Source organism: Mustela nivalis (assembly GCF_964662115.1).
Source record: "Mustela nivalis genome assembly, chromosome: 12".
Lineage (NCBI taxonomy): Eukaryota > Metazoa > Chordata > Mammalia > Carnivora > Mustelidae > Mustela > Mustela nivalis.
In genome coordinates, this window is record NC_139031.1 from 85,237,657 (window position 1) to 85,249,684 (window position 12,028).

The following is a 12,028-nucleotide window of genomic DNA, read 5'->3' on the forward strand; positions in this document are numbered from 1 at the left end:
ACACTTACATCAACACCATTTCTCAGGCCTTCTCGATGCAAGGTGGACCACGGCTACTCAGACGCTTAAAGGATTATAACCAGGTGGGAGCCCTGCCCTTTCCTTCTGGGACATTCAAGGGTAAACTGAAGGCGGTCGTTCAACCTCAGGGTAAACCTTTCCATCAACCACTGTTCTGGCAGCCTCTCCCCAGGAGAGGAGGTCGACAGGGTGACCTAAACGCCTGCAGGGCACCAGGGGGCGGGGGCGGAAAACACATGGGTGGAAACACGGTGGCCTACCGCAAGAGGTCTGGGGTGGTGGGTAGAGAAATGACAGTCTAACTTCTCGGGTTCGTCAGCTCCATCCATCTCCCCTTCATCACTCGACAGCCGGCTGGTGAGGTCCCCTCCGGCGGGGGGCAGGGGGGGCTCCGGGCCGTAGCCGCTGTGGTTTGAAGATGTGCTGCTGCTGATGCTATTTGCAGAAGATGGTCTGAGGGCAAGAGAGAACGGACAGAGTGAACTTGGCGGAGGGAGGAAGACCCACCGGGTTGAAGGGAGCTCCGAAGGCAGACTGATCTGCTCTCTCTCGATACATCAAGGAAGGCGGGCCAATGGTAAATTTACACGAGGGAAAACTTCAGGCTGGGAGCAGGTAGGGATCAACGAGCTTTCTACAGTGATCCAGGGGCGCTTAGGCTCTGCCCTGCTTAAGTCCAGGAACCGGGGAAAACTCCAACGATGTAAGTGGAACATAATATATAGTAAGAGAGAATTAACTTAAAATCGGTCTTCTAATGAATTGTTATAATAACTCATCCGTTTGCATGTAAGTAATTTGTACTCGTCACGTAGCTGCTTCTTCCTGAAAGTGGAACCTGACAGGAAGATCAACCAAGTAAACAACTTCAAACCAATTACCGAAATATCAGTCACGAGGGAAGATGGCCCCACACTTGGTTTTAGCTACTAAACTCCAGCTTTATGAAATTAACACACTGGCATGGAAAAAGCCTTTGTCCCATTGATGAGGCAGAAGTCTCTTACCCCACAGTTAGATCTGTTTCTTTTTTTCCCCCATTTTTTTCTTCTTTTTTAAAGTAAGCTCTACACCCAATGTGGGGCTTGAACTCATGACCCTGAGAACAAGAAATGCATGCTCCACCACGGACCCACCAACAGAGACAGCGAGGTGTCCCCAGATGTTTCTTTTTTCTTTTCTTTCCCTTTTTAAAGATTTTATTTATTTATGTGAGAGAGAGAGAGAGAGAAAAGCACTAGCTGGGTAGAGGGGCAGAGAGAGAAGCAGACTCCCTGCTGAGCAGGGAGCACAACACAGGGCTCGATCCCAGGACTCTGGAATCATGACCTGAGCCAAAGGCAGATGCTTAGCCAAATGAGCCATCTAAGAGCTCAAGATGAGTTTCTTAGTATCAAGCCACATGTTGTTTAATCGTATTTTCTGAGGATGAATGTTTCCATTTTACTTTTGACAAACCACTAGAACCACAGGCTGGCATGTTTGGCCTACAGTAGGTGCTGCGGAACTGTGTTTCTCGCTGAAGGAATGAACACGTTCCCTGTGTATGAACAATCCAGCAGATCTCATCTGGATGATGGCTAAGCTTGAAAAGCAATGTCACAAGAAAAGGTACCACGGATTTCATGAGCAGCAAAAAACCAAACCAAGGAGAAAGCAAAAACAAACCAAACACATTGCTATCAGTGAAAGACTTAAAGGAGGAATAGTCAGAGTTAGCTATCAGTTGTTTTTCCTGCTTCTCCACTTTCAGAAGGTGACTGGGAGAAATAGGGAGAAAAAGAAGTTTGGGAGGAAAAAAAAATCCAGATCCTTTATCTAAAAAAAGATTTTATTCATTTAACAGAGCAAGAGAGAGAAGGGAGCAGAAGCAGTGGAGCAGCAGGCAAAGGAAGAGGGAGAAGCAGGATCCCCACTGAGCAGGGAGCCTGATGCGGGACTCGATCCCAGGACCCCAGAATCGGGATCTGAGCCAAAGTCAGACGCTTAACCGAATGAGCCACCCAGGCACCCCAAAATCCAGATCTTTTTAAAAAATGGGCTTTCTGCATTCTGCTCTCCCTTCTCCCTCATTTTCATTCTCAGTGCTGTCCAGGGGTCAAACAGCTAAGTTCAAACCGATCACCAAAATAGTACTTTAAAAGCAAAGCCACAAAGGTGGAAACAATCTGAACGTCCATCAATAAATAGATGAATGGATAAAACATATTTATGATATAGCCATACAATGGACTATCAGTTAAGTCCTAAAAAGGAAGGAAGTCTGGACACACGACAACACAGATGAACCTTGAGGACCTGACGATGAGTGAAATAAGACAATCACGAAGGACGAAGATTGTATGATTCCACTTATGTAAGATACCCACAATAGTCACGTTCACAGAGACAGGAAGTAGAACAGTGGTTACCAGCTACTGGGGATGGGTGCAGAGTCTCTCTACGAGATGACAGAAAGTTCTTGAGATGGATGGTGGTGACGTTCACACCACGATGTGCATGTCCTTAAGCCACGAACCTATACACTTAGAAATGGCCTAAAATGGTAAACACACCTTATGTATATTTTGTCACACACACACACAAAATCCACAAGAAACCAAAAACAAGGCCACAGGTAGTTTGCAGTGTCACTATAAAAACTCTGTTGGTGTGACAATTTATTGACTGTCATCTTCCTGTATTTAAGCAAGCAAGGATGCCATTCATTCTGCATGTTTCACGTGTATCGTCCAGAGAATACATCACCTCAAGTGTACTCCTAGATGCCTACTCTCCTGTATCAGAAGGGGCAACAACATTATTGACTATTTATAGCTGGAGACCCAAACACTGAAACAATTTTGATAATGCTGAAACATACAAAGAGAGAAAATGGCACCCATAATCCTGCCACTCAAGATCAAGTGTTATTACCATTTTGATTTATATCCTTCCAGATTTCTCTACTGTGCATACACAGCACATGCGTTTTTAAGCAAAAACTGGATCACACCGTACATACTATTTTGAGATGTGCTTTACCCCCCAGCCTAGTAAAGTTGTAGAGATCTTTCAATGTGTAGAACTATATCATCATTTTTAAAAAAAGATTTTTATTTATTTATTTGACAGAGATCATAAGTACGCAGAGAGGCAGGCAGAGAGGAGGGGAAGCAGGCTCCCCGCTGAGCAGATGTGGGCCTCAATCCCAGGACCCTGAGATCATGACCTGAGCTGAAGGCAGAGGCTTTAACCCACCGAGTCACCCAGGCACCCCATATCATCATTTTTTATATTCCCCAATATTCCATAGTAAGGATATATCATAATTTACTTAACTAGTCTATTGATGGACATTGACATTTTTTCCAAAATTTCTAGCAGGCTCTTTTTGAGGCCTTCTCCATGGTGATAGGGCCTCCTTGTCCTGCAGGAGATAAAAGTGAGCTGGATTTTGTTAAGTGTAATTAATAGCATTTTGGTTATATAGGAAAATATCTTTACTTTTTAAAGATGCATTTAGAAATCTTTAGAGGTGAAATGCCATGTTATCTGCAATTTACATCAAAATGTGTCACCAGAAAAAGTAGATAAAGTAAATACAATAGCAAGATGTTAATATTACAGCTGTTAAAACTAGGCATGCAGGTGTTCATTTTATTATTCCTTCTACTTTTCTGTACGTGGGTAAAATTTCATAACAAAAAGAAAACAACAACAACAACAACGACAACAGAAAAAAACCAGAAAGCGAGCTACTAGTACAGATATGTATAAGGAAGTAGTTGAGGAACTTTGTTATATGGGCCACATGGATTGAACACACTTATCTCCTCATCCTCCCAAAACACTACTAAAATCACAGTAAAGGGATCAAAAAGGCATGGCTCCGAAGAACAAAGAGATCAGCAGAAATACAGCGATCCTTATGGTAGTTACTCCCCAGCCTCCATTGAACCCATAAACCAATAATGGAAATCTCATTCATCCGGCTAATGATTGGTTTGGAAAAGGGCATGAGAAATACATAAACATTTTTTTCTGGGGGGTGGTTGCAAAGATTTTTCTCACTTTTATAATGAGACACAAGGAAAAAGTGGTCTCCCCCTTCTTCTGGATGTCCCTGAAAGTGCAGTTGCCATCTTGCTACAAATTTTGAAGATGAAACTGGAAGACAGAAGAGGATGGAGTAAAAGAAAGTCAGGGAACAAGAGCTGATTCCTCATCTTTGGGGACTGGTGCCCTTTCACCTCTGGACTTCTTGTCCCGTGTGATAAGAAAATTTTTAATTATTTAAACATTTAGGAAGACTAGGTTTTCTGCCACTTGCACCTGTAGCATCCCAACTGATACAGTGTGAACGTGAGACCTGAACATATTTCCAGAATACAGAATGTGTCTGCAGAAGTGCTGGATGCAGGGCAAGGAGCTGACCTACCACAAAACCTCTGAGAAGCAGGGCACCTGGAGCTACCTCAAGCTGCAAAGGTCATGGGTGAGGTGAAGGCTAAACTTAGTGGGAAAGCTGAAAGTCTTCCCATGTGGTAGCTGGACCCAAAGGTCAACACTAGGACCTTAGACGGCCAGATGACTCACCATTGCCCCTGCCAGGTCCCACCCCTTCCAATCAACTCTCCAACAAGAGAACAGAAATTTACTCTTCAGAGAAAATGAACTGGAGAGACCATAGATAAGGGGGCTGTCAGGCTCAGCAGAGATCAGGAGAAAGGCACAGGGCTGGAAACAAAGTGACCATGAGCTTTCTCTAGTCAAATCCTTAGTGGGCACTCCCCAGAATGCCTATCACTGGCACATCAGCAGAGAGGAGTCTTTTACCCTGAGAAACTGAATGGCTCTGGAGAAAAGGATTCCAGATCTTGCCTTTGGGAATCCTCTAAAGAAAGGCTGATTGGTGACTTGATGATTTTTTTGTTGACAGTCCCACATAAAGACTTCCAACCAGCCCGTTAGCACTTCTCTTCTAAATGTGAATGGTTAGGGATCACTAAACATTCCTGGAACATCTCCATAATGAGACCGACCGGCCAAATATCAAACGCATGAACACACACATGAAAGAAATGAAGATAATGAAGCAAAAAGGAAAAAATTTAAAAACCAACCTTAAAGATATTAGAATGGTATTAACTGCAAAATGATAGTATCTTGTAGGATATTATAAGAAGCAGTCATAGGATATGGGTGCCCAGGTGGCTTGGTTAAGCATCGAACTTTTGATTATGGTTCAGATCAGGATCTCAGGGTCTTGAGATCAAGTCCCACATTGGGGTTCCTGGCTCAGTGGGGAATCTACTTGACCTTCTCCCTCTGCCCCTCTCCTCACTTGCACATTCTCTCTCTCTCATAAATAAATCTTTTTTTTTTTTTTTTAAAGAAGCAACCGTAAGAAGTTCTTTTTATATAAGGACCAGATCCCAAAGATTTAAAAAAGCAAATCAGAAATTGATTATTTCATATACAGTTTTGAAGGTAAAAGAACATTTTTTAGAAAGAATAACAGGAAATTAAGAAATAACAGGAAAAAAGAGATAAGAGAAGGAAAGATCAGAGCAAAAGGTCCAACATCCAACTAATAGGAGGTCAATAAAGAGAAAAAAGACTATAGTGGGGAGACAATTAGCCAAGGTGTAACACAGGAAATTATCCCTGAGACGGGTGTTCATAGACTGCAAGGATCTACTAAGTACCAAGTACCACGAATGAGAAAAGACCCATATTGAATGATCCCTGTGAAACTTCAGAGACCCAGGTCTCAGAGATTAAAAACAGGTTATATGCGAAGAGAAGGACAACAGACTCCCCAATACAAACCTTTGGTGCTAGAAGCCAATAAAAAATGTCTTCACAATTCTATAGGAAATGATTTTCAATTCAGTTATATACTCGGAGAGATTATCAATTAAGTGTAAGGGGAGAATAAAAACAAGTTTCTAAAAACTGGCCCCCTTTGCACTTTTACAGGAAGCTGATAGAAGAGCTACTCCATCAGAATAAAGGAGCAAACCAATAGACAGGGAGGCAACGGATCTAGGAAACACGCACTCTAACACAGACTGGGTAGAGACCCCCTCCCCAGGATGGCAGGAACTACTGTTTTTTGTTGTAAGTCTTTCAGTTCTATTTGACTTCTGAACTATGTGCCCATTTTACTTTCATTAAAAAAAAGTTTAATTAAGGAAAAAAATAAGAAAAACATGGTTGAAACAATAATAAATTCTAATTGCTGGCTGAATAAAAGAGAGATAAGGGGAGGAGAATCCTATAGAGGGAAGCCGAGCATGGAAATTTGTGTCTAGAGCAGAAAGGGCTCTGAGAGCAGAGACAGAATCATGAATGATGACAGTGTGCCCGTGCACACGGAGAAGAAGCTCTGAATTTGTTCCTTTGTAGGCTTGATTCACTCAAGATGTAGGCACCCTCCTGGCGATAATGGGGTAGGGGATGCTTTCAAGACCTTCCAGCTCTGATCACTTCCCTCTGAGGGAAGGAGTTTGATGGAACCAAGTTGACTCTCAGAAAAATAAGGCTTGGTGAAGAATGATGGGGAATGGGGCAACCAGTCATGAGAATGTGTTGAAAAAATCACTTGAGTTAAGCTGCCACCCATCCTTCTGAGGTCAACATGGCATCAACCGCCACTCTCCATTTACCAGTCTGGTCTAAAGACCACGCGACAATTGGTGATCCCTGTGCTTCCAGTTCCACTAAGGGAAACTTAAAGAAAGTTCCTCCTCCTCCCCTTTGAGGAAGCATGAGCATCAGTCTGTCTGAGTGCTTTGGGGAAGACAGCACAAGATAATCGACCTTAACTGAGTCCCAACTATGTGCCAGGCATACAACGTACATTTTCTCACTCAATTTACCCTCTGCTTTAGGTGGGTGTAACTCATCCACATTTCTCAGACGAGGGAATGGGTGGCACAGCTAATGAGAAGCAGAAATGAGACTTGATACCATCTGCCTGACTTCAAAGTCCCTCAGATTAAGAAATGGATGTAGAAAAAAACAGAGGGTCGGGGCGCTTGGGTGGCTCAGTGGGTTAAAACCTCGGTCTTTGGCTCAGGTCATGATCCCAGGATCCTGAGATCGAGCCCCACATTGGGCGCTCTGCTCAGCAAGGAGCCTGCTTCCCCCTCTCTGCCTGCCTACTTGTGATCTCTGTATGTCAAATAAATAAATAAAATCTTTAAAAAAAAGAAAAAGAAAAAACAGAGGGACACGCATGAAGTCAAGGGTTACAGTGTAGTAGTGACACTTATCCTAATGAGGCATGAGCTAGAGTTGCTTTCATTCCAGAACCATCGCTGCCCTTTTTTAGGTATCTAGAACCTTCTGCCTCTCTCTCCACTACCTGTGCCAGTCTAAAATTCCTTAGATTTTGCCATTTTTATACTTTAAAATTAAAAAAAAAAATTATTTATTTTAGAGAGAGAGCACAAGCACATGAGCAGGGGGACAGGCAGAGGGACAGGGAGAGGCCCAAAAACTCAAGCAGACTTTGTGCTGGGCGCCAAGCACTATGCGGGGCTCCATCTCGGGACCCTGAGATCACAACCTGAGCTGAAACCAAGAGCCAGATGCCCAACTGACTGAACCACCCAGGCTCCCACTATTTTTATATTTTAAGATTAGATATGTGAGCGTCCACAAGACAGAGGGGAATGTGCCCCGGGTTTTGTCAGCATGGGCTTCCATGGCTTACCTTTCCTCCCTCCCTCCTGGGGGCTGGAGACTGGCTTGTTAGCACCTAGCTCAACCCTCAACTCTCTTTCCACAAAAGTCCTGATGGGTTTGGTTGGGCTGGTCATCCATAGCCTTTGACTCTCTGGGGGTACATAATATGTTCCCTTGGAGCTGGGGCCAAGAAACAGAGCATAGAGCCCCTATTCGAAGGCCCCCAGGTTGGTGAACAGTGCCCAGGAGGGCAGGCAAATGGAAATCTGGGGGCCCCAAGGCCTTTATTTCCTCACACTGCTTTCTATGGGACAGTACTACCGCCTACTAGAAGCTATCATTAACTAAGCGCTTATTAGGAACTTGGTACTTCTCGCCTAATTCTTCTTAGCTCCACTTTACAGACGGGTAGCTTGAAGCTGCAGAGGCTCAGAAACATGGCGGCGCTCATCTCCTTCGTGAGCACACAGCTGACATTTGCACTTCCAACCTTGCTCCGGCCCTGGCTACTGACTCACTTTTCCAGCAGTAGACCTAAGTTCTATTTTCAGGAACCCTTGACAAGAGTAGGTTGTAATTCAAGAATATGAGAACTGAAATATTTTCAAGGTTACCAAATGATATGTAAAAAACAAATTCACATGTGTAAGCATTTCCGACAAAAGAAATTCATGACTGGGGAGGGATTATAGTATTTCTACTCCTGTGTGATAATTTTTTTTTTTTTGCCAATTATAATTGATTACTGGGATTGAAATAGCTATAATATATATTGTATAGCACTAATATGAGGAAAATAAATGTTGTTTTAAGTTTTATGGGAGGACATTAAATTACTTTTTTTTTTTTTTAAGAGATTTTATTTTTAAAATGATCTCAATGTTGGGCTTGAACTCATAACACTGAGATCAAGAATCACTCTCTTTCTTCCAACTGAGCCAGCCAGCCAAGGTGCCCAAGGAGGAGATTAAATTCTGATCATGTCTTTTCAATCACTAATTGTATGAGTTTTTTCCTAACGAAAACCAAGTGAAAAAGGACATTATTTCCTACAAAGTTTGGAACTAAGTTCATCCCTGAGTTTTCTGGTGCTTATGTCAACTTTGAAAAGCATCCTTAATGATTACTCTGTAAGCCAACATTTGTAATGCGACCCCTGGCTGCCCCCTTCCTTTCAGAGCCATTCTTTTTGCTGATGAACTTTACTCTGTCTTTCCTCTGCTTCCTTTTTTTTTTTTTTCCCCCAAAGATTTTATTTATTATTTTTGAGAGAGAAGGGCTGGAGAGGAGAGGGAGAAGCAGAATCCCCGCTGAGCAGGGAGTCTGCCTGAAGGCTCTATCCCAGGACCCTGGGATCATAACGTGAGATGAAGGCAGATGCTTAACCAACTGAGCCACCAGATGCCCCTTTCTTCATCTTCCTTAATAGAATATAAACACCTGGCATTTCTCTATTAACAAACATTCCCTGAAAATTATATGAAAAAGAACATTAAGAATCTGCTCTTAGGCACCTGGGTGGCTCAGTCAGTTGGGCGTCTTAGTCATGATCCTCAGCTCAGGTCATCATCTTGGGTCCTGGGATCGAGCCCCACATCAGGTTCCCTACTCAGTGGGGAGTCTGCTTCTCCCTTTCCCTCTGCCCCTCCCTGCCACTCGTGTTCTCTCTCTCAAATAAACACATGAAATAGTAAGGAAAAAAAGAAAAAGAAATCACACTTAAGCCTCCACTACCTGTTTAGGCTGGGCCATGGGGGTGGGGGGCGGTGGTGAGAAGCACCTCCATCAGTCAAAATCTACGGTGAACCTATAATAAAAGATGGTTTTCAAACTGGGCTCCTTGGAGCCCTGGGGGACTCCAAGGTGATCCCTTGGATGGGCTAGGGGACAGCAGGCTCTGGATGCATGTGCGAAGGGAGCAGAGTGGAGCTGGAGTTAGGTGGAGCAGGTCTCTGTTTTTATACTGGGTACACACAACGTTTTATGGGAAGTGAGAAAGCTCTACAGCTACAGAAGAGTTTGAGAGCCATTGTACAGAGACCTGAAGCCCCTCCCGGAAATCTGGAACATAACTGCCTGCTTAACTCTAAAGCTCAGGAAAGGTAATAAATATCCTTTGGCAAATTCTGGCATGACCGTGAAAAGTCGTTATAAAATGATCCTGCAAAACGACGTGACGTTTAAGTTGATGGCAACACCAGGGCAATGTTTCTGACGCAGGAAATGGGTGCTGGTGGCCCTTCCACCTGACTGCATCCTCCTGAACCTGAGGCCGCCCTTGGCAGTTCCGAAAATGGGACTCCAGCTATCCATCTGGATCAGGCTTACACCAAAGTGGAAGGCAGGAGGGTGAGAACCCAGCAGTTCTGTGCCAGCTGTCATCAAATATTTGTTTTTGCTTTAAAAATCAACCCCTTCCCCTTGTTTTGTAACTGTGTTCTCTTAATGCTTGCTTGCTAACTGCACAATTACCCTTTGAGATTCACGCTGTACACCTTAAAAACGATCAGATAATACCACTACCTGCATGTCTCATTATTTTATTATTCACGTTTCTTTTCCATGAAGTTATGAGTATCTGAGTCTCATCTCTTCTAAACTCTGAATTCTCAAAAAGTGGGATCTAACTGCATTCATCTCTGCACTGTTGCTTAAAAGTAACTGACATAGTTCAGTACTTGGGAGATAGCCCGGGGTTGGTTCTAGACCGCTGCCATAAAGTGAATCAAATACATTTTTTGGGCTTCCCAGTGCCTATAAAAGTTATGTTTACACTATACTGCCGTCTATCAAGTGTGCAGTAGTATTATACCTAATGTTCATGCTTTCATTAAAAAATACTTTATTGACAAGGAGACACAAAATGAGCAAACCCTGTTGGGAAAATGGCGCTGGCGGACTTGCTCAACGCGGGGTTGCCACAAACCTTCAATTTGTTGGGGGGGAAAAAAAAGGCAGCAATATCTGCGAAGCCCCATAAGGAAGAGGTACGCTGGTGCCTTGCTCATAGAGCCAGCACTAGATAAATATTTTTGGATGAAGGGCTCCCTGTCTTATTACCTGGAAACCGGTTGGCCGCTCAGGATTCCACTGCCCATCAAATCAGACATGCATGGGCTTTAAATCACTCTTAATCCAGACGGATTTTAATTCTGTTTTCTGTTCTTTCCTCTCTGTGCAGGTCAACCAAATAAAACCCCAAACAGATGGCTCAGTTTTCTTGGTGTAGAGAGAGATGGAAGGACAAATGAGCTCAGTGATGCCAGTTTTCCTTTCACCCTGATCACAGGAGAGTTGTGGGGAAAAAAATCCACAAAATTACGTGGCACCTGGGCTCCTAAGGTGTGATGACTGCCCCACTCTCAGCGCCAGGAGTGTCCAACTCATCTAAAAACTCAGGCAACCGGAAAGTGGCCCAGGGGCTGATCGGTCACCCTTCCACGTATTAATTCCCGGATTAGTCTTGCTCCGTCTGCTAAAGGTCTGCTATGAAGATGAAGATGAAGATGGTGACGGCAGTAAAATCCACCAAAAGCTACGTGGCGGCCACTGGCTGAGCCCCTCACGCCCAGGATCTCGCTTAAACTTCACAAACGCGTCACGAGGAAGGACTATGAGAACTTCCGCCTGCCATGTGATCAGACCGCACTTGACCCGGCCAGTCACTTGACCTAGGACCTGGGGCTTCTACCGGCAAAGCGGGACTTACCTAGGAAGCACAGAGTTAGGTGGCCTGGATTTTGCAGGGGAGGCGACTTTCGGTTCTGGCCCAGAGCTCCCTGAAGGTCCTGGCAGAGTGTCCTGTGCCGGCCCGGGTTGGTTTGGAAACACTTCCCTCGCCGAAGTCAGGAGATGCTCTTTATCTTTAACTTCTTTTTCCCGGGACTTGGCTTTGTGTTCCGCCAGAAGGAGGTCAAATTGCTTTTTCCGGCCTGGGACTGCCCTCCGATGGCTTAGCGAATGTGTCTAAGGAGAAGAGAGATGAAAAGCACAGCCTCTTTGATCAGCACATAAACCTGCTTCCCCAGGCCCTCCATCTCAGATACAGCAATTCATGGGAATTTAGAGGTGCTTGAAAAGTCAACTTCAAGGCAACAGCTCCCGTGCTGTGGCTGGGAAGAGGCAGACACCACGCAAACGCAACCATGCCCTACACTCCTGGCGTTAAGAAGCCAAAGCTTCCTCCAAAAAAAAAAAAAAAAAAAAACCAACCACAAAAACCAAAACCCAACAACAACTGGTGCAGGACGACGAGCCTCAGCGCAGAGCCCACGGAAACCTCTCTGAGGCCAGGCGACGGGGAGGACGGGCTAGAGTTAATCCGGGTGCA

The 12,028-nt window shown here is 44.3% G+C and overlaps 1 protein-coding gene across 23 annotated transcripts in view; it reads right to left on the bottom strand.

The window, feature by feature from the left end:
- ATXN7L1 (ataxin 7 like 1) overlaps positions 1-12,028 on the bottom strand; it is a 237,868-nt gene that overhangs the window by 16,682 nt on the left and 209,158 nt on the right. For all 23 annotated transcript variants that reach the window (XM_082691842.1, XM_082691845.1, XM_082691846.1 and 20 more), the window contains 2 exons: positions 11,408-11,664; positions 282-474 (listed from right to left, as the gene is read on the bottom strand). In XM_082691842.1, the coding sequence (XP_082547968.1) occupies positions 282-474; positions 11,408-11,664 (450 nt within the window). The remainder of the gene's footprint in view (positions 1-281; positions 475-11,407; positions 11,665-12,028) is intronic.